Source organism: Tachyglossus aculeatus, chromosome 17 (assembly GCF_015852505.1).
Source record: "Tachyglossus aculeatus isolate mTacAcu1 chromosome 17, mTacAcu1.pri, whole genome shotgun sequence".
In the NCBI taxonomy this organism is placed as follows: domain Eukaryota; kingdom Metazoa; phylum Chordata; class Mammalia; order Monotremata; family Tachyglossidae; genus Tachyglossus; species Tachyglossus aculeatus.
The window spans coordinates 42607423-42633927 of record NC_052082.1 but is presented as its reverse complement, the minus strand read 5'-3'; the positions used below and the strand labels follow the sequence as shown (position 1 = coordinate 42633927).

The window sequence follows — 26505 nt, the reverse complement described above, 5'->3', positions numbered from 1 at the left end:
AAGGAGGCTGATAGAGTCATCAAGGCACGATGGGATAAGACTAGGAGAAGATCCGCTCTCCCTCCTGCTTGGACCCTGAACTCTCTGACGGACAGAGACTATGTCCAACCTGATTATCTCGTACCTACCTCGGTGCTTAGTACAGTTAACAAGCGTGTCAATTATTTAATGCTATTATTATGACATTCATCATCATAAAATAATAATGACAGGAAAGTATTCAAGAGAAAGAGAGGCTTGATCCAGTTTAAGTAGGGAGGGGACAGACAGACGTGAAAAAGTCCATTCACTTTGGCAGAAAGGAGGCTTGATCTCTCGCCAGAGGAAGACTGAATCTGCATTTCATCAGGGGATGAAATGTGCTGGAGGAGGAAAGGAATCGAGTCCGCCTTGGAAATAGAGCTGGGATTTAATGTTAACAGGGGACCTGGGATGCCTTAAGTCGGATCGGGAAGCGAGCGGGGACGGGGCCGCCTTGGGGAGCTACACACAAAACAGGGAGGGCTGAAAGCTTTGGTCCCTCACACGTTTCAAAACGTGCTGCAGCCCGGTCGCTGACAAAATGCTGTCTAGGGGCATTAACTCAATTCATCCTCCCTTTCATCCATCCATCCATCCATCCATCCTCCCTTTCCCCAGGTGTCTACCTACAGTCGGCAAGTTGTCGAGCCAAATCCCAGGTGCCTGGAGAACGCTGCCAAGGATCAGTTATCCCCATTTTGCACATGAGGGAACGGAGGCCCAGAGAAGTGATGTGACTTGCCCAAGGTCACACAGCAGACAAGCAGCGGAGCCGGGATTGGAACCCAGGTGCTTCCGATTCCCAGGCCCGTGCTGTATCCACTGGGCCACGCTGCTTCTCTCGGCAACTTTGAGAGCCGCCAATTTTAGACTGCATTTATCAGAGACGCGGTGTGGCTCAGTGGGAAGAGCACGGGCTTTGAAGTCGGAGGTCATGGGTTCAAATCCCCGCTCTGCCAATTGTCAGCTGGGTGACTTTGGGCAAGTCACTTCACTTCTCTGGGCCTCAGTGACCTCATCTGTGAAATGGGGATTAAGATTGTGAGCCCCCGTGGGACAACCTGATCACCTTGTAACCTCCCCAGCGCTTAGAACAGTGCTTTGCACATAGTAAGCGCTTAATAAATGCTATCATTATTATTATTATTACTTATTCCTCAGGTACCAATCCTGATGAAGGGACCTCTTGTTACAGGCTGCTTCCCCACCTTGCCTTGGGCGAGTCACTTAACTTCTCTCGGCCTCTGTTCCCTCATCTGCAAAATGGGGAGTCAGTACCTGTGCTCCCTCCTACTTAGACTGTGAGCCCCACATGACACTTGATTATCATGTACGTACCCCAGCACTCAGTACAGTGCTTGGCACATAGTAAGCACTCAAACACCACCATTTATTATTGTGATTATCATTAATACTTTAATGGCATTTGTTAAGCACTTACAATGCGCCAGGCGCTGTACTAAGTGTTGGGGTAGATACAAGGTTGTCAGATTGGACACAGTCCCTGTCCCACCTGGAGTTTGAAGCCTTACTCCCCTGAGGCACAGAAGTGAGGTGACTTGCCCAAGGTCACACAGGAGCCAAGTGGCAGAGCCGGGATTAGAACCCAGGCCCTTGTTCTATCCACTAGACCACGCAGCTTTTCTAAGAGAGACCAGTCATTCAGCCAGCTACAGCCTCCCCATCCCAACAACCTTCCTCCCCTCTTCCCATTGAGGAAGGGATGTGGCAGCGTGGGCTGTCCCACATCACCTCTTCCTGTATCGACCCCTCCGGTCGGCTGAGATGCGGGGGATAAATGGATCCTGAAAAGAATCGAGAGCGGGCGGAACAAAATGCTGAAATGTCAGCACTGTCCCGCCAATATCAGGGCTCACTGCCACCCTAGCCTAAAGCCAGGCACCGCACTCAAATCGGCTACTCACCAGTTTTGCAAAAGGGGTGGGGGCAACAAAATTGGGTTTGGGTTGAATGATCTAGCCCTGCCACTTTGCCTGACAATTAATAATAATAATAATAATAATAATAATAATAATAATAATGGCATTTATTAAGCGCTTACTATGTGCAAAGCACCGTTCTAAGCACTGGGGAGGTTACAAGGTGATTGGGTTGTCCCACGGGGGGCTCACAGTCTTAATCCCCATTTCCCAGATGAGGTTACTGAGGCTCAAGGCTGTCCATCACCTTGCCCCCTTCTACCTCACCTCCCTTCTCTCCTTCTATAGCCCAGCCCGCACCCTCCACTCCTCCGCCACTAATCTCTTCACCATACCTCGTTCTCGCCTGTCCCGCCACTGACCCCCAGCCCGCGTCCTCCCCCGGGCCTGGAATGCCCTCCCTCTGCCCATCCGCCAAGCTCGCTCTCTTCCTCCCTTCAAGGCCCTGCTGAGAGCTCACCTCCTCCAGGAGGCCTTCCCAGACTGAGCCCCTTCCTTCCTCTCCCCCTCGTCCCCCTCTCCATCCCCCTCATCTTACCTCCTTCCCTTCCCCACAGCACCTGTATATATGTATATATGGTTGTACATATTTATTACTCTATTTATTTATTTATTTTACTTGTACATATCTATTCTATTTATTTTATTTTGTTAGTATGCTTGGTTTTGTTCTCTGTCTCCCCCTTTTAGACTGTGAGCCCAATATTGGGTAGGGACTGTCTCCATATGTTGCCAATTTGTACTTCCCAAGCACTTAGTACAGTGCTCTGCACATAGTAAGCACTCAATAAATACAATTGATGATGATGATGATGATGAAGTGACTTGCCCAAAGTCACACAGCTGACATTTGGCGGAGCCGGCATTTGAACCCATGACCTCTGACTCCAAAGCCCAGGCTCTTTCCACTGAGCCACGCTGCTTCTCGAGTTCCCAACAACTCACCGAATATACGCGGGCCCCTTCTTCCAGATACGGGGTCAGGCTCCCTCCCGGCTGGTTTGGGATAGGGGGGTCAGACACGGGTCCCCCCAGTCCAGCACGGATCAGAATGGGGTGGACCAGACAGAAATTTTCCAGTCGACAGGGCATTATCAAAACCTACTTGACCGACACTTCTAAAACCCATTTTGAAAAGCATTTCTTTCATTCATTCATTGTCGTATTTGAGTGCTTACTGTGTGCAGAGCACTGAACTAAGCGCTTGGGAGAGTACAACAATAAACAGATATATTCCCTGCCCACGACGAGCTTACAGTCTAGAGGTAGGGGAGACAGACATTAGTATAAATAAATAAATGACAGATACGTACGTAGGCGCTGCGGGGCTGGGCCGGGGGGAGGAAAAAGGGAGCAAGTCGGGGCAACGCAGAAAGGAAGGGGGTCTCTTGGAGGAGATGTACCTTCAGTAAAAAGTTGAAGGGGATGAGAGAAATTATCTGTCGGATTTGAGGAGGGAGGGCGTTCCAGGCCAAAGGCAGGACGTGGGCGAGGGGTCGGTGGTGAGATAGATGAGAGGGAGAAGGTTAGCATTACAGGAGCCATGTGTGTGGGCTGAGTTGTAGTTGGAGAGCAGCGAGGTGAGGTAGGAGGGGACAAGGCAATTGAGTGCTTTGAAGCTAATGTGCTCTGCACATACTAAGCGCTTAATAAATGACATTATCATTATTATTATTATTAATGGTGAGGAGTTTTTGGTTGATGCGGAGGTGGAAGGGCAACCAGTGGAGCTGTCTGAGGACTGCGGAAACACGTCCTGAACAATTTTGTACAAAAATGATCCGGGCAGTAGAGTGAAGGAAGAGCAAAGTCTTCAGCCACGGCAAGAGTTCGGGGCCTAGCTCCTTCCCTAAATTATTCCTCGGCTCCACGAAGCCCACCCAACGGCGGCGGAGGGGGGCAGCTGCTCTCGGCTATGCGGTACTAAAATCTTCTCTTCTGCTATCGGGTCCCAAAAGTCATGTACCAACAACGAGCACGCAAGTGAACATCTCCAACGCTGCTCTTCATCCATTAATTTTCCCTCCTAGGATCATCATCGTCATCAATCGTATTTACTGAGCGCTTACTGTGTGCAGAGCACTGTACTAAGCATTTGGGAAGTACAAATTGGCAACATATAGAGACAGTCCCTGCGCAACAGTGGGCTCACAGTCTAAAAGGGGGAGACAGAGAACAAAACCAAACATACTAACAAAATAAAATAGATATGTACAAGTAAAATAAATAAATAGAGTAATAAATATGTACAAACATATATACACATCGACAGGTGCTGTGGGGAAGGGAAGGAGGTAAGATGGGGGGGATGGGGAAGGGGAAGGATGCAATATAATTGCAGTAGTGGGCAAATATCATGGATATTTGATGTTTTATCGTTGAAACTAAGCTCGTTTTACAAGGACTCTCCCTCACGGAGTGGATAGGAGCTCTAATGAGGCCCAGTCTCACAAGAGTTACTTTTTCACTCCCTGGCCTTCATTCCTCTGACAAAAATGGAGTTGAGGGACTCTGACACACCAGTAAGAAGTGCAAGCCAGGGGAGCTCGGTCTTTCTTTCCCTGCCGAAAGTCTTCTTGCATTGTCCCACGAACAGCATCTTGCACTGATTTCATCCGTGCACTAAGCATGCTGTTGGGTAGGGACCGTCTCTACATATTGCCAACTTGTACTTCCCAAGCGCTTAGTACGGTGCTCTGCACACAGTAAGCGCTCAATAAATACGACTGAATGAATGAATGAATGAATACGAGCGGGCAACGGTTTCAAATTGTTCCCAAATAAAGCTGTTAACCAAACAGGCTGGTATAAGACGCTTGTCAGCAAGAGGAGAGCATTCATCGGTTCAAGTTTAAAGCAAAAATGAGGTGTTCCCAAATAAAGCTATTAACCAAACAGGCTGGTATAAGATGCTTGTCAGCAAGAAGAGAGCATTCATCGGTTCACGTTTAAAGCAAAAATGAGGTCTTTTAACCCAATCAGGGTGCCTCTCGCAGGTTACGAATCACAAGGGAGAGATGTCCGGAGATTGTTTTCCACCCTCAACAATGACCGGTTTCCGCGAGTGACCGTACCACGGGGCAAACCTTCCTCCCCTCTGCCCTCCATCGGACTGCACACGTGACCGTTGAGTGAGTTGGCAGGACCTGCTTAGGACTCTCTCGGGCACAGGGCTCGGCTGATTAAATTGCCCCGTGGCCCGCAGCTGATGTGTGTGGAGTTGCGTGTCACTTTACACCCGATCAGGCCGCACCTTGGCTAGAGAGTGACAACGGGCACGTCATCATCCTCATCATCAATCGTATTTATTGAGCGCTTACTATGTGCGGAGCACTGTACTAAGCGCTTGGGAAGTACAAATTGGCAACATATAGGGACAGTCCCTACCCAACAGTGGGCTCACATAAGGGGAAGACAGAGAACAAAACCAAACATACTAGCAGAATAAAATAATGAAAACGTGAAAACGGCCGGGCCACCCGCCTCCAAACGCTCCACGGAAAAGCAGCAGAAGTCCACCACCCGATACCTCGCTTCCTAACCGCTTCCTGAACCAGCCGGTGGTCTCTCCGGTCACCCACCGGATTAGGAAGAGGTCGTCCCGTTTCCGGAGAGCAGACGTGGGCCAAGGCCGGGCCCGACCGTGATCGCCGCCGCCGCTGAAAACCACTTGAAAATCCCGGCGGGGGGCTTGGATTTATTTTCCAGTCACCTGTTCCACGAGCTCACCCAGCCCGAAAAAAGAGGGCCAGACCCCAGGAGGGTCTGAGAAACAGCCTGGCCTGGTGGAAAGGGCACAGGTTTGGGTGTCAGAGGTTGTGGGTTCTAATCCCGCCTCTGCCACTTGCCTGCTGGGTGACCTTGGGGGAGTCACTTCACTTCTCTGTGCCTCGGTTTCCTCATATGTGAAATGGGATGGATGGAGGAGAGAGAGTGTGTGTGTGTGTAGGGGCATTGGTGGGAGGAGCCAAAAAAGAACACAAAAAGAATCGTTCTGTCACTACAGAAGTATAAATGATATGGATGGAACAAAGATGGAATTGTTGTTCAACAAATCCCCAATTCTCATTGAGAGAAAATCCACTGGAGATTGGAGGTGGGCGGGCCAAATCAAACAAAAAGGAACAACTTTGGCAACTGGATGGGGCTTTCCGGGAAGACAGCAATAGGCTCAAAAGCAGGTTTGAAGCAGTGTGGCTCAGGGGAAAGAGCACGGACTTTGGAGTCAGAGGTCGTGGGTTCGAATCCTGGCTCTGCCACTTGTCAGCTGTGTGGCTTTGGGCAAGTCACTCCACTTCTCTGGGCCTCAGTTACCTCATCTGTAAAATGGGGATTAAGACTGTGAGCCCCCTGTGGGACAACCTGACCACCTTGTATACCCCCAGCGCTTAGAACAGTGCCTTGCACATAGTAAGCGCTTAATAAATGCCATTATTATTATTATTATTATTATTATTATTATTATTATTATTATTATAAAAGGGGCTTGGATATGGTCCTGGATAAAATGTCCACGGTGGGTTGCTCAATGGAAAGTGAGGGAAAAATTAGGAACGATGCCTGCATACAAATTAGGATAAATGTGAAGGAGGGCAGCCACGTGGCTTAGTGGCAAGAACATGGGCTTGGGAGTCAGAGGTCATGGGTTCAAATCCCGGCTCTGCCACTTGTCAGCTGTGTGACTTTGAGCAAGTCACTTCACTTCTCTGGGCCTCAGTTACTTCATCTGTAAAATGGGGATTAAGACTGTGAGCCCCACGTGGGACAACCTGATCACCTTGTAAATTCCCCAGTGCTTAGAACAGTGCTTTGCACATAGTAAGCGCTTAATAAATGCCATCATTATTATTATTGCCTTGTATCTACCCCAGTGCTTAGAACAGTGCTTGGCACATAGTAACCACTTAACAAAATACCATTATTATTATTATCTCACTCCTTCTCCAAGCATCCTGTTGCTACTGTCTGGGACACAAGACAGGGCTACTTGGCCCACTATCAGTATTACTTAAATGTGTCTAGGATGGGGAAGGGCTGGATAAAGCACTTGGTATCCAAGCCACACTCAGCCCCACCGCACTTAAGAACACATCCTGAATCTGTAATATAATGGAATGTGTGTTACATTATAAAATAGGAAATGTATTATATAAAGGACTTTATATTAATGTCCATCTTCCCCCTAGACTCCCTGTGAGCTCCTTGTGAGCAGGAGACATATCTATCCGCTGTGTTGTACTGTATCTCCCAAGCGCTTAGTACAGGGCTCTTCACATTGCAACTGCTCAATAATTACCACTGATTGACCAAGGGCCATTTCCTGCATCAGCCTTCTCTCTGATCTCCCATCCTCGTGTCTCTCTCCACTTCAATCCATACTTCATGCTGCTGCCCGGATTATCTTTGTCCAGAAACGCTCTGGGCATATCACTCCCCTCCTCCAAAATCTCCAGTGGCTCCCAATCAATCTGCGCATCAGGCAGAAACTCCTCACCCTGGGCTTCAAGGCTGTCCATCCCCTCGCCCCTTCCTACCTCACCTCCCTTCTCTCCTTCTCCAGCCCAGCCCGCACCCTCCGCTCCTCCACCACTGATCTCCTCACCGTACCTCGCTCTCGCCTGTCCCGCCATCGACCCCCGGCCCACGTCATCCCCCGGGCCTGGAATGCCCTCCCTCCGCCCATCCGCCAAGCTAGCTCTCTTCCTCCCTTCAAGGCCCTGCTAAGAGCTCACCTCCTCCAGGAGGCCTTCCCAGACTGAGCCCCTTCCTTCCTCTCCCCCTCATCCCCCTCTCCATCCCCCCATCTTACCTCCTTCCCTTCCCCACAGCACCTGTATATATGGATATATGTTTGTACATATTTTTTACTCTATTTATTTATTTTATTTGTACATATCTATTCTATTTATTTTATTTTGTTAGTATGTTTGGTTTTGTTCTCTGTCTCCCCCTTTTAGACTGTGAGCCCACTGTTGGGTAGGGACTGTCTCTATATGTTGCCAATGTGTACTTCCCAAGCGCTTAGTACAGTGCTCTGCACATAGTAAGCGCTCAATAAATACGATTGATGATGATGATGATGATGATTTCCCTCCTCGACCCAGGATTAGAACAGGGGTTAGGAGAACGGGCATTCATTCATTCATTCATTCAACTGTATTTATTGAGCACTTACTGTGTGTAAAGCACTATACTGAGCACGTGAGACAGTATACTATAACAATAAATTCCCTGCCCACAACCAGCATACAAGGAGCAGGAGACCTCATTCCCCTTCGGACCAAGTAGAAACTCCTGACCACGGGCTTTAAAGCATTCCAACGGATCTCTCCTTCCTGCCTATCCACCCTCTTTTCCCATTACATGCCGGCTCTCCCTCCTGGTTTCTTTCGCGTTCGTCTACTTGCCTTGTTCCTGTCTCTTCCTCTGCCTCGTCCCCCTCACCTGGAACTCTCTCCCCATTCGCATCAGGCGCTTAGTACAGTGCTCTGCACGCAGTAAGCGCTCAATAAATACGATTGACTGATCAGACAGGCCACAGCTCTCCCGAACTTCAGAGCCTTTCTAAAACTGATCTTCCCCCATGGATTTCTCACCTCCCCATTGTCTACATCCCCAACGGCCGCTTGAGTGCTCATCTGTATTAAATAATGATGATTAAAAATCACAAAAGCAATAATGGTATTTGTTAAGCCCTTACTATGTGCCCAGCATTGTCGGGGCAGACCTGGTCCCTACCTCATATGAGGCTCACGGTCGAATTACGTTGCCAACTCGTACTTCCCAAGCGCTTAGTACAGTGCTCTGCACACAGTAAGCACTCAATAAATACGATTGATGATGATGATCAATCATCAATCCTTCTGTTTGAGAAGCAGCGTGGCTCAGTAGGAAAGAGCCCGGGCTTTGGAGTCAGAGGTCATGGGTTCAAATCCCGGCTCCACCAATTGTCAGCTGTGTGACTTTGGGCAAGTCACTTCACTTCTCCGGGCCTCAGTTCCCTCATCTGGAAAATGGGGATTAAATCTGTGAGCCCCACGAGGGACAACCTGATCACCTTGTAACCTCCCCGGCGCTTAGAACGGTGCTTTGCACATAGTAAGCGCTTAATAAATGCCATTATTATTATTATGATGATGATGAAGTGGGTCGAAATAGGATTGAATCCCCATTTTCCAGATGAGAAAACTGAAGCGCAGAGAAGTTAAATGACTCACCCCTGGTGGCACAGCCGACAAGGGGCAGAACCGAGATTAGAACCCGGGTCCTCCGACTCTCCAGCCCATTCTCCTTCTGCTGGGCCACGCTGCTTCTCGGCACTTAAGTATTCCCAACCTCCCATGGACGTACCTTACATCCTCCCTTACTTCCCGTTCCCTTTGATCTATTTTACTGCCTGGCTCCCCAGCTAGGCTGTAAACTCCTTGAGGGCAGGGATCATGTCTGTTGATTCTATCAGATTTCCGCAAGCCCCGCTGCGCTGCCCCTCGATAAATACTATCAATCAACCAATCGTATTTATTGAGCGCTTACTGGGTGCAGAGCACTGTACTGAGCGCTTAAATACTACTGATTGATCGATCGACTGATTGAATGAGAGCAGGGACCGAGGGCTGGGATACGGGGGAAAGGGGCGGTCTAGTGACCCGGACTGAAATATGGGGAGAGCGCGATAGTTCTGCCTCCATCACCGCAATGAGAGGCCAAGGGGACGAGGGCAGAAGAGGCCAGGCCTTTTCCGTTACTCACCTTCTCGACTGCACCGACATGTCACCATTTTGCTCGCTGTGGGAAGACAATGTCACTGTTTACTGTTGGAAGCGCTCAGAACGGTGCCTTGCACATAGCAAGCGCTTAACAAATGCCATCATTATTATTATTGTACTTTCCCCTGTGCTTAGTACAGTACTCCGCGGACAGGAAGCGCTTAGTAAATACGACCGAAGGAGCGAATGAAAGAAATGCCTTTCCGAAAGCCCCTTCGGGTTACCATTCACTTCTTTCACGGGCGGCAGACAGGCGGTCCATTGAACAGGAATGGGGTGGCTCCCTCGCCGACCCCCAGCAATGCTTTGAGGGGCCCTGGACCTACTGTTTATTCTGGCAACGGAGCCCAAAAGTAACAGGCGACCCTTTCTTTGGGAGCGCACTTACTTTCCTTTGAAAAAAAAAGGACGGTCCGTTCATTTTGCCCTCGACCCACTCCACCGAGCGGTGGAAAGTATCGGTTTTGGGGAGCATCCTTGGCTGAGGGAAGTGGGCACTGCCCATTCTGTACTCCTCTGTGCTCCTGCCCTGATAGTGTCACTTTTTTCCGGGGTTGTGATTATGTCACCGTTTGGAGTTAGAGTGCCTTTGAGGGGAGAAAAAGAGGGATGGAAAGAAAATTGTCCTTTTAACAGGAAAAATGGGGAAGGCACCTTGTGGATGTTGTCTCCAGCTCCCTCTTACCTCTCCGTTCTCTTCTCCTACTACCCTCCAGATCAACTGATCTCCCCCCCGCCTCACCTCCTTCCCTTCCCCACAGCACCTGTATATAGGGCCTCAGTGACCTCATCTGTAGAATGGGGATTGAGACTGTGAGTCCCTTGTGGGACAACCTGATCACCTTGTGTCCTCCCCAGTGCTCGGATCAGTGCTTTGCACATAGTAAGTGCTTAACAAATTCCATCATTTACAGAAACAGTGTGGCTCGGTCGAAAGAGCCCGGGCTTTGGAGTCGGAGGTCATGGGTTCAAATCCCAGCTCCTCCAATTGTCAGTTGTGTGACTTTGGGCAAGTCACTTGACTTCTACGTGCCTCAGTTACCTCATCTGTAAAATGGGGATTAAGACTGTGAAGCCCACCGTGGGACAACCTGATCACCTTGGAACCTCCGTAGCGCTTAGAACAGTGCTTTGCACATAGTAAGCGCTTAATAAATGTCATTATTGTTATTATGTATACATGTCTGTACGTATTTATCACTCTATTTATTTATTTTACTTGTACATATCTATTCTATTCATTTTATTTTGTTAATATGTTTGGTTTTGTTCTCTGTCTCCCCCTTCTAGACTGTGAGCCCACTGTTGGGTAGGGACCGTCTCTATATGTTGCCAGCTTGTACTTCCCAAGCGCTTAGTACAGTGCTCTGCACACAGTAAGCGCTCAATAAATACGATTGACTGATTGATTGATTTAAGAAATTCAAAGCAGACACTCCCTACAGAGACCCGAGTTCAAAAAAACACATACAATGCGATCTTGGAAGAGACCGATGGTCTCTGTAATCAATCAATCAATCAATCGTATTTATTGAGCGCTTACTGTGTGCAGAGCACTGTACTAAGCGCTCGGGAAGTCCAAGTTGGCAACATATAGAGACAGTCCCTACCCAACAATGGGCTCACAGTCTAAAAGGGGGAGACAGAGAACAAAACCAAACACACTAACAAAATAAAATAAATAGGATATGTACAAGTAAAATAAATAGAGTAATAAATATGTACAAACATATATACATATATACAGGTGCTGTGGGGACGAGAAGGAGGTAAGATGGGGGGATGGAGAGGGGGACGAGAGGAAGGAAGGGGCTCTGTAACTAACACTGTGCCTGTTGTGTGACCTTGGATAGTCATGTGCCTTATCTTTGCCTCAGTTTCCTGCTCTGTAAAATGGGGATGAAATAGAACAATAATAATAATAATGATGATGGCATTTAAGCGCTTACTATGTGCCAAGCACTGTTCTAAGCACTGGTGGGGGATACAAGGTAATCAGGTTGTCCCATAAGGGGCTCACAGTCCTAATCCCCATTTTACAGATGAGGCAACTGAGGCCGAGAAGTAAAGTGACTTGCCCAAAGTCACACAGCTGACAGGCGGAGGAGCCGGGATTCGAACCACGACCTCTGCCTTCCAAACCCGGGGCTCTTTCCACTGAGCCACACTGCTTCTCTGTTCTCCCTCCTACTTAGACTGCGCAGTCCATGGGGGATCGGGGCAGTGTCTGACCTGATTAACTTGCATCTATCCCAGGGCTTAGAACGCTAATTGGCGCACAGTAATTATTTTAGCAAATACCACATTTATTATCATCATTATTAGCGTTGTTCCTGTTACTTAAAATGAAGGGGTGGTTAGTCACATCTCAGCAGACCTAAACTGGGAATTCACGGAAGAGCCTATGGCCTAGATTTGTAAAATAGGGTTAGGTGGTTTTATGACTAGTAATAACAGATGCGCTAAACAAATAACAACAGGAACTCATATTTCTCTCTCATCCAAGGAACTCAAAGTTTATCATAGGTGTCGGCGCCCCGCTGGGTGCTTCATAAAATGCTAATAAATAGTAATGACGGTAATTAGCGTTCCCAATTAAATACTCTGCTTCTAGTTCAGTTCGAGCACGTTGGAACCTCATCTCCTCTTCTAGACTGTGAGCCCACTGTTGGGTAGGGACCGTCTCTATACGTTGCCGGCTTGTACTTCCCAAGCGCTTAGTCCAGTGCTCTGCACACAGTAAGCGCTCAATAAATACGATTGATTGATTGATTGATTGATCTCCCTCTCACCACTTAGCACCGTGGTACGGATGGACTATTTCCAGTCCCCAGGGACTGAACCACAGACAGAAACACCGTCAAACCTTCGGCTCTTGCAGACTCAAAGTCGCCTCCCATCTTCCCCACTGTCGTCAGTTAATAATCAATCAAGGGTATTTATTGAGCGCTTACTGCGGGCGGGAGAGTACACTTGGCCGACCCGTTCCCTGTCCATAACGAGTTTACGGTCTAGAAGGACTGTCAGTGGTACCACCCACCTCCTTGCACCAAGAGCAACTTTTGAAGAAATCTCTGCTTCACTCCCTACATCCAATTTATCCTAAGTCGCGTCATCCTCGGTCTTATTTTGTCTCCACCCAGACGGCAGCGAGGGTCTAAGGTACGGGTCGCCTATCGCCATGCTTTTAGCCTTGGTTGCTTTGAGATCCCCCTCCCCAGCAAACGGGACCTTCCGCGCCTGGGAAGACCTTCAGGGGTCTCAGCTCCAAAGGCTGAGGTTTGAGGGGGAGTAAAGCATCCTATCCCCGTAGCTCTGAATCCCTTCTCTCCCTCTTTTTCCCTCCGTCTCTCCCAACTCTTCTAGACTGTGAGCCCGTTGTTGGGTAGGGACCGGCTCTATACGTTGCCGACTTGTACTGCCCAAGCGCTTAGTACAGTGCTCCGCACACAGTAAGCGCTCAATAAATACGACTGAATGAATGAACGAATGACTCACGGTGTCAGTAGAGCTCACACGATCATCATCATCATCATCAATCGTATTTATTGAGCGCTTACTGTGTGCAGAGCACTGGACTAAGCGCTTGGGAAGTACAAATTGGCAACATATAGAGACGGTCCCCACCCAACAGTGGGCTCACAGTCTAAAAGGGGGAGATGTCTGACACCGGACACACGCTCAGGACTATCTCTTCCAACATCACAACCCATGCTGTTGGGAGACCGCTCCCTAATTCTGAGTCACGCTCCTTCCGAAAAATATAGTGAAAACACACACATTCTGGCGTTATAAAGTACGACAAGTTGTATTAGAGTCAGGATTCCTATTTTTTTTTTTTAATGATTTTTGTTAAGTGCTATGTGTCAAGCACTGTACTAAATGCTGGGGTAGATACACGTTTACCAGGTTGGATACACTCCCTGTCCCACATGGGGCTCGCGGTCTAAGCTGGAGGAGGAAGGATTTAAGCCCCATTTTACAGATGAGGTAGTTGGGGCACAGAGAAGTTAAGTAACTTGCCCGAGGTCACACAACGATCGACAGAGCCCGGATTAGAGCGCAGGTCCTGATTCCCAGGCCCGTGTTTCTTCCACTGCTTCTCTGCCTTTGCCTCCTATCCTCTCCGCAGATGAAAATTTACAAGCAGCGATCAGGCTGCAATGAGGCTGGCGAACCTGCCCTGACCTAGTCAAGCGTCTGACTCGGTGGAGGAAACCGTCCATCAATCAATCGCATTTATTGACTACTTAATGTGTACAGAACACTTTACCAAGCATCTGGGGAAGTACACTAAAACAATATAACAGACGCGTTCTCTGCCCACACTTAATAATAATAATAATACAAGCATTTAGTAAGCACTTACTACGTGCAAAGCACTGTTCTAAGCGCGGGGGAGGTTACAAGGTGATCAGGTTGTCCCACGGGGGGCTCAGTCTTAATCCCCATTTTACAGATGAGGAAACTGAGGCCCAGAGAAGTTAAGGGACTTGCCCAAAGTCACACCTGACAATTGGCAGAGCTGGGATTTGAACCCATGGCCTCTGACTCCAAAGCCCGGGCTCTTTCCACTGAGCCACACTGCTTCTCCAACACTGGCCTCTCTAGATAATAATAATAATAATAATGACGTTTATTAAGTGCTTACTATATGCAAAGCACTGTTCTATGCGCTGGGGAGGTTACAAGGCAATCAGGTTGTCCCAAGGGGCTCTCAGGCTTAATCCCCATTTTCCAGATGAAGGAACTGAGGCCCAGAGAAGTGAAGTGACTTGCCCAAAGTCACACAGCTGACAAGTGGCGCAGCCGGGATTTGAACCCCTGACCTCCGACTCCAAATCCCAGGCTCTTTCCACTGAGCCACGCTGCTTCTAGATGTCACTACGTATGCCAGTCCCCAAACCCGGAATTCCCCCTCCTCTGTGCCAACTAATGTTCTTTTACTTCTTCAAAACTTAATAGAAAATCCAATGCCTTCACCCTTCCAGATTAACTCCGGGCTCACCGGATTAAACCCATCAACCTTTCTCTATTCCTCTGTCAGATACACATTTTCATCCGTAAGTAGCGTGGCCCGGTGAAGAGGAGCGCGGCCTTGAGAACGGAGCACTGTCCGGGAGTCAGAGGGTCCTGGGTTCTAATCCCAGCCCTGCCACTTCATTCAGTCATCATCAATCGTATTTATTGAGCGCTTACTATGTGCAGAGCACGTCATTCAGTTATATTTCTCATCCTGTGACCTGGGGCAAATCACTTCACTTCTCTGTGCTTCGGTTAGCTCATCCGTAAAATGGGGATTGAGACTGAGCCCCACATGGGGCAGGGACTGTCTCCAACCCAATTTGCTTGTACCCGCCCCAGCGCTTAGTACAGTGCCTGGCACATATTAAGCACTTAACAAATACCACAATTATTATTAAAACACAACTAACACACACACACACACAATCGGTCATCAGAATAGTTCCGACCATTTTGATCCCAGTGACCTGAATGCCAAATATCACACCCTCAGGTTTATTTAGGTGTATTATGTACAATATTGTACATATTTATTCTATTTATTTTATTTTGTTAATATGTTTTGTTTTGTTCTCTGTCTTCCCCCTTCTAGACTGTGAACCCACTGTTGGGTAGGGACCAACTCTATATGTTGCCAACTTATACTTCCCAAGCACTTAGTACAGTGCTCTGCACACAGTAAGCGCTCAATAAATACAACTGAATGAATTAATTAATTCACAGGAGGTGACGGTGTCTCACCAAAGCAGTGCCCTGGAGCTTGGAGAAGTATGACAGAACTAAATTAAAGATTATTTATTATAAATTTCGTACATATCCATATTAATGCTCGTCTCCCCCTCTCGACTATAAACTCGTCACGGGCAGGGAATGTGTCTGCTAATTCTGCTGTACTGTACTCTCCCCGGCGCTTAATACAGTGTCCCGCAACTAGGAAGAGCTCAATAAATACTACCGTTTGATAAATTGATACCGGCAACCCAGAACTGACCAAAGAGAGACAAGGAAGGAGAATATGAAATCAAATGACCCCAAACATTCTCGGGAAGATAGTGAGAACGTGGCGGCAGCCCGATATGCTAAGAGAAGCAGCATGGAGTAGTGGCTAGAGCCCGGGCCTGCAAGCGCTTAGTACAGTGCTCTGCACACAGAAAGCGCTCAATAAATACGATTGAGTGAATGAATCGCGGTTTGGCCACTTGTTGACTGTATGACCTTGGGAAAGTCGGTTCACTTCTCTGGACCTCAGCTACCTCACCTGTAAAATGGGGATTGAGACCGTGAGCCCCGCATGGGACGGGGACTGTGTCCAACCCGATTCGCTTGTATCAACCCCGGTGCTGGGCACAGTGCCTGGCACATAGTTAAGCACTTAATACCATCATCATCATCATATTAGGATCCAGACAAACTGAAGGGTCTACACACCTGCTGGTCTGCCTAAGCTGCTCTACGTAGGGCGTTCGGGCCTCAAAGCCAGATTATCATTAATTATTAATCGTATCTGTTGAGCACTTACTGTGTGCAGGACACTGTACTAAGCGCTTGGGAGAGTACGGATGCTGCCATCTCCCTGAGCGGCTCCCGGCAGCGTCACTTATTTATGGGCTGCACCGAACATTAAACGGCAACAAGCACCAAAGTCCCACGACAAAGTCAGCCACCGGGCCTCGAAGCTGTGCTCGCCACAACACAACTTGGCACAGTTGGGGAAAGCAGCGTGGCTCAGTGGAAAGAGTCAGAGGTCATGGGTTCAAATCCCAGCTCCACCAATTGTCGGCTGTGTGACTTTGGGCAAGTCACTTCACTTCTCTGGGCCTCAGTGACCTCATCTGTCAAATGGGGATGAAGACTGGGAGCCCCCCGTGGGACAACCTGATCGCCTTGTGACCTCCCCAGCGCTTAGAACAGTGCTTGGCACATAGTAAGCGTTTAATAAATGCCATTATTATTATTATTATTATTGCTACAACTGCACTGCTGGGGCTGGGGTTAGTATGTTAGTATGTTTGGTTTTGTTCTCTGTCTCCCCCTTTTAGACTGTGGGCCCACTGTTGGGTAGGGACTGTCTCTATATGTTGCCAATTTGTACTTCCCAAGCGCTTAGTACAGTGCTCTGCACATAGTAAGCGCTCAATAAATACCATTGATGATGATGATGGGGTGGGCATGTCAGGAAAACAGACAGTAGCCAGACACACAGTTACCGGAGGAAGAGCTGAAACAGGAAAATGATCAAAGACGTGGAGGACGGAGAAATCATTTGAAAGCCCCAGTAAAACAAAGCCGCAGAAACTGCGACAGCTCAACTTAAAACTGGGGGTCGGTCGCCATGAGCAGACGAACGGCGGCCACTACAGCGCAGTAGCCTCGTCCGGCTTGGAAGACGAGGGCAAAGCCACCGCACCACTGGCCACTGAAAGCCACCAACATGTCCACACTACTTGGACTGTGATCCCTGTGTGGGACGGGGGCTGTGTCCGACCTGCTTAACTGGTATCTACTCCAGCGCCTGAACGGTGCCTGGCAAGGAGTAAGCGCTTAACCAACACCATAATAACAATAACACAATCAATCAGTCGTATTTATTGAGCGCTTACAGTGTGCAGAGCACTGTACAAAGCGCTTGGGAAGTGCAAGAAGGCACAAGAAACAGTCGTCGTGGTGCACACTTGGGGAGGGCTGAGCTCTCGCACTGGCAAATTTGGTAACCCAGGAACCCAGTGGTGAATATCATAATAATATAATGATGGCATTTGTTAAGCGTTTAGTACAGTACTCTCCACACAGTAAGCGCTCAATAAATACGATTGATTGATTACTATGTGCAAAGCACTGTTCTAGGTGCTGGGGGGGATGCAAGGCGACCAGGTTGTCCCACGGGGGGCTCCCAGTCTTCATCCCCATTTTACAGATGAGGGAACAGGCTCCGAGAAGTGAAGTGACTCGCCCAATGTCACACGGCAGACATGTGGCGGAGCCGGGATTCGAACCCATGACCTCTGACTCCAAAGCCCGGGCTCTTATCACCATCACTGGTGTCTCCTACGGCAGAAAGACGTAAACACCTAGACGTCCGTATATACATACGCACACATACATGCATTTCTATAAAAATCTATATAAATACAAGTATATGGACTATATATATAAATTCATATGTATGCACACATATCGACCGGCAATCAGTACTCAGGAGGAGCATGGTGTGGTGGATACAGCACCAGCCCGGGAGTCAGAAGGTCATGGGTTCTAATTCTGGCTCTGCCACAAAATAATAATAATAAAAATAATAATAATAATGGCATTTATTAAGCGCTTACTATGTGCCAAGCACTGTTCTGCCACATGCTTGCCGTGTGACCCTGGGCAAGTCAGTTCACTTCTCTATGCCTCAATCAATCAATCGTTTTTATTGAGCGCTTACTGTGTGCACAGCACTGTACTAAACACTTGGGAAGTCCAAGTCAGCAACATCTAGAGACAGTCCCTACCCAACAGTGGGCTCACAGTCTGCGTGAGGTCTCGAGAACGGCCCGTCTTTCGCTTGTGTGACCCCAGAGCACAAGAAAACCAAAGCGCCTCAGTTCCCTCATCTGTAGAACGGAGACTGAGACCGTGAGCCCCACATGGGACAGGGACTGCCTCCAACCCAATTTGCTCCTATCCACCCCAGCGCCCATGATGAACGCTTAAACACCACAATTATTATTATTATAACAGATCTAAAACACACACACATACGCTCGCACGAGAGCAGTCACCAGAACGGTTCCGACCCTTTGGATCCCAGTGCCCCGAAGGCCGAATATCACGACCTCAGATTTATCCGCAGGAGGTGACGGCGTCTCACCAAAGCAACACTCCAGTGGAATGAAAAAGCAGCCCCCCTAACCTCTCCATTCAGTCCATGTTCTTTACAGAGTGCATTTACTACTTGCAGAGCGCTCGTCTAATTCGCTCCTCTTGAAAAGAGACGGGGACGCACGGGCTACCTTTCCGCAGCAAGCGGACCTGACCGCCGGGAACTAAATCTACCGGCTCGGTGGGATGTGAAAAGCGGCCCGCGGTTGCTCTCGTACCTCATGTGCACTGCCAGACCGGGGCCATCCTGGAGGCCGGAGAGCCCCAGGTCGGACAGGGTGTCCGAGCAGACGGAGGCCGGTGACAGGGACCCCTCCTTTTCTTCCAGCAGGTCGAGCTTCACCAAGGAGCTGATCTCGTCCTCCGAGTTGTCTTCGGACACGGAGCCGATTATGAAGCGAGAGTGCTGATTCAGGTCCAGGGCCTTGGTCAGGGCGGACGGCTCGTCCATGGTCCGCGCGAAATGCGCCCTCAGAGCTTCGGGGGAAACAGAACGGCCCGAGTGAGCAACCCAAAGGCAGGACTTTTACCGTTAGGCGGGAAGAAAAGTTCAAGAGGATTCCTCTCTGGCAACTCTTAGCCCTTGCTGACAGTTGGCATCTGGCGACAGCACACGAACCGGGACTCTAGAAATATTATTATTATTATTATTTATTATTAATAAATATTATATTAAAATATTAATATTATTCTGGCTACGGTAGTGCCTTTGTCGTCCAGAAAACCTGATGAAATTGGGGCCATAGAACCTACTTTTGTACTAAATCTAGACTGAGAGCCCACTGTTGGGTACGGACCGTCTCTGTATGTTGCCAACTTGTACAGTGCTCTGCACACAGTCAGCGCTCAATAAATACGACTGAATGAATGAATGAAATCTTAAAAACTGGCTTTTATTTTCCAGGGAAATCTCCCTCTCCAAAAATCAAGTCTTTAATAATAATGATGGCATCAGTTAAGCGCTTACTATGTGCCAAGCACTGTTCTAAGGGGGATACATGGTAATCAGGGTGTCCAACACGGGGCTCACGGTCTTAATCCCCATTTTACGGAGGAGGTAACTGAGGTCCAGAGAAGTGACTTGCCCAGAGTCACACAGCTGATAAGTGGCGGAGTCGGGATTAGAACCCATGACCTCTGGCTCCCAAGCCCGGGCTCCTTCCACTAAGCCATGCTGCTTCTCTAAATCAGTCCCTTCCATTTCCCTCAACGGTGTAGTAACTGTCCAATTTATCGCCTGCAGCTCGGGAGCCCTTCCCTTTCTCTTGCAATTTATGAATCCTCCGGGAGCCCAGCTGAAAGTTCCCGGGGAAAAAAATGTCAAAGCCAAAACTACTTTTGGGATTATTTACTCCACACAGTACTAAGTGCCTGGCACCAAATAGCAGATTTACTTATTCATTCACTTGTATTTACTGAGCGCTTAATGTGTGCACAGCACATAAACACTTGGGAGATTACAATACGACAAAACGCATACACATCCCCTGCCCACAACGAGCTTTATTATTACTACGTATTTGGCTTTAAAGAAAAAAAACGCATCAGTTTTCTTCTTGTGACCTCAAATTTTCTTTTATACAAACCCTTGAAGTAAATGCAGGAACAATTTTATTTCTTTTGGAAATCCCAAAAGGTAAGAAAACAATCTTATCCTTTGTTTCCTTTCAGGTTTTCTTTCATTACATTTGCATCTAATGCCGTGAAATTTTTTAGTATTATTATTAATAATTACAATAGTAATGGAATTTGTTAAGCACTTACTATGTGCCACACACTGTTCTACGCGCTGGGGTGGATGCCAGCAAATCGGGCTGGATGTAGTCCAGCTTTGTGTGTTTTAGTTAGGTCTTCAAGTAGTTTCAAATATTACTCAATCTTACAATAATAATATTGTAATAATATTAATAATATTATTCAACTAGTCTTCAAGGTCTTCAAATATTACTCTATTAATTTTATTTGTACATATTTATTCTATTTATTTTATTTTGTTAATATTTTTTGTTTTGTTCTGCCTCCCCCTTCTAGACTGTGAGCCCACTATTGAGTAGGGACCGTCTCTATATGTTGCCAACTTGTACTTCCCAAGCGCTTAGTACAGTGCTCTGCACACAGTAAGCGCTCAATAAATACGATTGAATGAATGAATGAATGGTCTCAATCCCCATTTTACAGATGAGGTAACTGAAGCACAGAGAAGTGAAGTGACTAGTCCAATGTCACACAGCAGACAAGTGGCAGTCGGGATTAGAACCCATGACCTTCTGATTCCCAAGCCCGTGCTCTATAATAATAATAATGATGATGATGGTATTTATTAAGTGCTTACTATGTGCAAAGCACTGTTCTAAGTGCTAGAACACTACGCCATGCTGCTTATTTTAGTTCCCTTTGGTTCTCCCACCAAATTTTAGAATCAAAATGAAGCAACGGAATGGGCACCTCAATAAAGTTCGAGGTACGCAAATATACCACTTGACGGGACATTTTTGGAAGAGCCAAAATTTGCAAACTGGAACACAAATGTGATACGGAAAGCCACATTCATTCTATCTAGCAAGACTGTGTCAAACAGTCATCCCAAAAAATGTCAAAGCTTAGACTAAAGTGATAGTGTGAAATTTAACTCGTCATTCTGACAAAGATTAAGAATATTTCTTTTCAATACTAATGGGCGACATAAAGAATGATGTGCATTAATCTGTCTTTCTTTTAAATGGACAAAATAAATGGCAAAAATGTTAGAAGAAAAGATGACAGCAGCAATACCAAGGAGCCAGGATGTGAAACACACATCTGAACGGCAAAAAAATGGAAGGCAATTAAACATTTCATCACTTGAGTTTGAACTCTTCACAGTATCTCGACCATTACTTGTAACTGACCTCTTGAAATTCTTGAAATTTGAGCAGTTATCCACTTCCAAAATGAACTATAAGAAAAAGGCAACATTATTTAGAAAACTTCAATAAATGGAACAGCAAATTTGTTTCACCAAAAAAAGTTTCTCTAAGATTAATAACATGTAAAATAACCGTGTGGCCAAGTGTGTATATCCCCCGTCAACATACAGATTTAGTTGTTTGGCTGGTTTGATTCTCTTGGTGCCTGGAAATTAAATACATCACCCGAACTTTCTCCTTCTACCCTACTTAAATAAATGAATGGGGATTGCCTGACACAGCTTCAGGCAACTGACTTGCCCATAAAGACTTCCTCTGTGACTCTTGCCTTTCTCCACGCCACTTTCAAAGGCTTTCTTAATTTTATCTCTTCGTCCAATATTTCTAACAAAGTCATGAGTAAGAGCACTAGCTTAAGAATAATGCAAGACAAATTCTGAATAAAAATTCACCCCCGACCCCCGAAACATGGCTGGGGACAGCCAAACCAACCACCAGCATTAATGGGATAAAACCTTCTAGACTGTGAGCCCATTCATTCATATATTCATTCATTCATTCGCATTTATTGAGCACTTACTGTGTGCAGAGCACTGTACTAAGCGCTTGGGAAGTACAAACTGGCAACATATAGGGACAGTCCCTACCCAACAATGGGCTCACAGTCTAGAAGGGGGAGACAGTTGTTGGGTAGGGACCGTCTCTATATGTTGCCGGCTTGTGCTTCCCAAGCGCTTAGTCCAGTGCTCTGCACACAGTAAGCGCTCAATAAATACGATTGAATGAACCAGTAGTAACTGATGCGTGAACGGGTTTATGGCCACAAACTAAATTCTAGAAGTTTCCAACTGATGGGAAAGAAAACAGGTTTACCAAACGCGGTCAAGATTTATTCTCTGAACACGAATGGCCCTCCTTTGAACCAGTAGTAACGGATGCGTGAACGGGTTTACGGCCACAAATTAAATTCTAGAAGTTTCCAACTGATGGGCAAGAAAACGGGTTTACCAAACGTGGTCAGGATTTATTCTCTGAACACGAATGGCCCTCCTTTGAACCAGTAGTAACGGATGCGTGAACGGGTTTACGGCCACAAACTAAATTCTAGAAGTTTCCAACTGATGGGCAAGAAAACGGGTTTACCAAACGTGGTCAAGATTTATTCTCTGAACACGAATGGCCCTCCTTTCAATCAATCAATCAATCAATCAATCGCTGCTTAAGGGAAGCAGCGTGGCTCAAGGGAAGCAGCGTGGCTCAGTGGAAAGACCCCGGGCTTTGGAGTCAGAGGTCATGGGTTCAAATCCCGGCTCCGCCAATTGTCGGCTGTGTGACTTTGGGCAAGTCACTTCCCTTCTCTGGGCCTCAGTTCCCTCATCTGTAAAACGGGGATTAAGACTGTGAGCCCCCAGTGGGACAACCCGATCGCCTTGTATCTATCAATCGTATTTATTGAGCGCTTACTGGGTGCAGAGCACTGTACTAAGCGCTTGGGAAGTACAAGTTGGCAACATGAGTTCACAGGAGCTTCTTTTTCCCCTCCGCCCCCGGCCCAATTTGCTTTCAGTGATCTAAGGCAATCACTGGAGGTTGGAGGTGAGAGAGGGCCGGAGGAGAGTCATTCTTGACCAGCTGCAGGTAAAAAAAAACACAAAATCCCAAAACTCCAAAACCATAAATGTGATTTCTCCTTCCCTCCCCCTCCACCGGCAACTAGAGTGCCTTGCTAAGAGGCTGCCTATCCAGAAAGACTCTCGACCCAGACCAGTTAAACCAGTCTCTGCGTGTTAAGTATCTTTCTATTCAACGAACGGAAGAGAAGCCAAGTGCCGTGAGGTGGCCGCTTCTGGGCCCGGCTCCCAACAGCTGGTATTCTGGAAAAATGAGGGGCGTCTCAGGTGAGAGGAATTCCCGATACAAATCCACTGACGTGAACCCGCCTGCTCCTACTAGGAACCGTGAAAACACTGATAGGTCCCGAAAATGAAGTGAGGTCACCTTCACTCCTGTCCCCTTCCTCTCTCTAAAAGCACTGGTTGCACGTCCTTTGGCAAGTCGGATACGAAGTAAAGGATAGTAAATAATAATTCCGGTATTTGTTAAGCGCTTCCTGTGAGCCAGGCCCTGGCTAGGGTGGACACAAGCCAGTCGGGTTGGACATGGTCCTTGTCCCGCATGGAGCTCGCCGTCTCACTCCCCCTTTTACCGATGAGGCCACTGAGGCCCAGAGACGTGAAGCGTGCCCAGGGTCACACAGCAGACAAGCGGGATTAGAACCCATTCCCAGGCCCGTGCTCTAGCCCCCGGGCCAGGCTGGGAATGAGGGGGAGAAATGGAGTTTTTCTAGCCCTGATACAACAGGCCGTGTGAATTCCGATTTGACTTCTGTGTCTTTCATCTTCCTTTTAAAGAGCTTTTTTAATGTTGCCTAATTACTCGGATCTCTCCTCGGGGTCCCTATAACAACCTAAGTAGTATTTAGAGATGGGGTGAGAGGTATCGAGCAACTTCCTACACTGTTGCAACTGGGAAGCAACCACGTCAAGGACACGCCGTCCTGACAGCCTGCTTTCCCCCCCATCTAAGACTACGCTGCCTCCCTAAAATGTGTTTTACCGAGGGGGCAGCCCTGGATGCCCGTCCTCAACCTCGGGACATCCAGGGAATTCCCCCTGGCAGGAATCAGGCAGGGCGGCCTTCCCATCACCACAGACGCCGCCGGCCTTCCCATCACCACAGACACCAACGGAGGAAGCCCCGTGGCCAGGGGCTGCGTGTTTCTGCACCAGAAGCCTTAGAGGTGAATGAAAGGAAGGAGGGGACTTCTCAGTTCTGTGCCAGGCTGCTCCGAAACGAGAAATTAGAAATTACAGCAGAAGTTCTACGGGGCTGATTCCAGACTCTATGCAATTCCTTAAACCAAATGAATTTTAGGAAGGGTAAGGCAGCGCATGCATTCATTCGTGTTTCCCGAAACCATCTGGGGCCCTGTTTTTGTTCCCAATCAACTTTCCACACACCCTGGGGGCTTTGCCTCCTTAAAAAAGAAAGAAAAGCAACCCCTGGGCCTGGATGTCCACGCTAGCCCCCCTTCAAAGCCTTAGAGCCCTGGGGAATTGGCCGTCCATCCCCTCCCGATGTGCAGTTATCCTACAGCAATCCTCCGTTCCCCCTCTCCCACCTCATTCGGGAGCAGATAAGCCTTCCTCTTCCTCCTCTTCCATTTACAATTCAAAGGTGGCGGGAGGGGCACCGTACACCAGGAATTCCACGCGAATCCATCACTGAATATTCACGTCCTGTGTTTACAGGCACTGTACTAAACGCTTGGGAGAGTACACTACCAGGGTTGGCCTGGAATGCCCTCCCTCCTCCAATCCGCCAGACAAATCGCTCTCCCCACCCTCCTCCAAAGCCTTACTGAAGTCCGAGAGGCCTTCCCAGCCTAATTCCCACTTTTCCTCATCTCCCACTCAATCAATCAATCGTATTTATTGAGCGCTTACTGTGTGCAGAGCACTGTACTAAGCGCTTGGGAAGTACAAGTTGGCAACATATAGAAACAGTCCCACTCCCTTCTGCGTCGCCCCGACTCGGTCCCTTTTCTCTTCCCCCCTCCACACAGCACACACACACGTACATATAATATACAATATATTATATATAATCCGGCATTTCATTTAATTATATTGACGTCTGCTTGTTTTGGAGGAGAGTGTCTCAGTGGAAAGAGCCCGGGCTTGGGAGTCAGAGGTCGTGGGTTCTAATCCCGCCTCCGCCACCTGTCTGCTGTGCGACCTTGGGCAAGCCACTTCACTTCTCTGTGCCTCGGTTCCCTCATCTGTAAAATGGGGATGAAGATTGTGAGCCCCACGTGGGGCCTGATTACCTTGTAGTACCCCAGTGCTTAGGCACATAGTAAGCACATATCTATTCTATTTATTTTATTTTGTTAACACGTTTGGTTTTGTTCTCTGTCTCCCCCTTCTAGACTGTGAGCCCACTGTTGGGCTCTAGATGTTGCCAACTTGGACTTCCCAAGCGCTTAGTACAGTGCTCTGCACACAGTAAGCGCTCAATAAATGATTGATTGATTAAATACCATCATTATTATTATTATCGATGTCTGTCTTCTCCCCCCCAGGTCCCCGAGTCTGTGAACTCGTTGTGGGCAGGGACTGTCACTCATCACTGCTGTAGTGTACTTTCCCAAGCACTTAGTACAGTGCTCCGCACCTAGTAAGCGCTTAATAAATACGATTGAATGAATGATTGAATGATTGAATGAATGACATATTGCAGGCCACCCAAGTAAAGGAAGGTGATGGCAGCCCCTTCCCCAATTTTCCCAATTTCTGTTTTCCCTCCACCTCCAAAGCCACTGAAGCTCGTTGTGGGCAGGGCATTTGTATGGCTTAGTGGTAAAAGCCGGCGCTTGGGAGTCAGAAGATCGTGGGTTCTAATCCCGACTCTGCCACGTGCCCGCCGGGTGACCTTGGGCAAGCCACTTCACTTCTCTGGGCCTCAGTTCCCCCATCTGTAAAACGGGGATGAGGACTGTGGGTCCCGATCACCTTGAATTCACTCAATCGTATTTATTCTGAATCTACTCCAGCGCCTACAGCAGTGCCTATGGTAAGGGCTTAGCGAATACCATCATTATTAACATTATTATTATTCAATCTTATTTATTGAGCACTGTACTAAGCGCTTGGGAAAGCACAATAAAGCAATAAGGAGACTGTGAGCCCACTGTTGGGTAGGGACCGTCTCTATATGTTGCCAACTTGGACTTCCCAAGCGCCTAGTACAGTGCTCTGCACACAGTAAGCGCTCAATAAATACGACTGATTGATTGATTGATTGATTGAGACATGCAAACCCTGCCCACAAGGAGCTCACGGCCTGGGGGCTGGCGGACATTGTTTATTCGGTCATTCAATCGTACTTATGGAGCGCTTACTGGGGGCAGAGCACTGTGCT

At 47.8% G+C, this 26505-nt stretch overlaps 1 protein-coding gene across 3 annotated transcripts in view; it reads right to left on the bottom strand.

Annotated features, from left to right (window-relative positions):
- Nucleotides 1-21547, bottom strand: part of ACACA (acetyl-CoA carboxylase alpha) — a 270884-nt gene extending 249337 nt beyond the window's left edge. For 2 of the 3 annotated variants that reach the window (XM_038758870.1, XM_038758871.1), the window contains exons 1-2: nt 21505-21547; nt 18835-19093 (exon numbers count right to left, since the gene is read on the bottom strand). In XM_038758870.1, the coding sequence (XP_038614798.1) occupies nt 18835-19067 (233 nt within the window). In that variant the 5' untranslated portion in view covers nt 19068-19093; nt 21505-21547. Of the gene's footprint in view, nt 1-9710; nt 9747-18834; nt 19094-21504 lie in introns of all 3 variants that reach the window. The other variant, XM_038758869.1, reaches the window with a different exon arrangement.
- Nucleotides 21548-26505: the final 4958 nt, after the last annotated feature.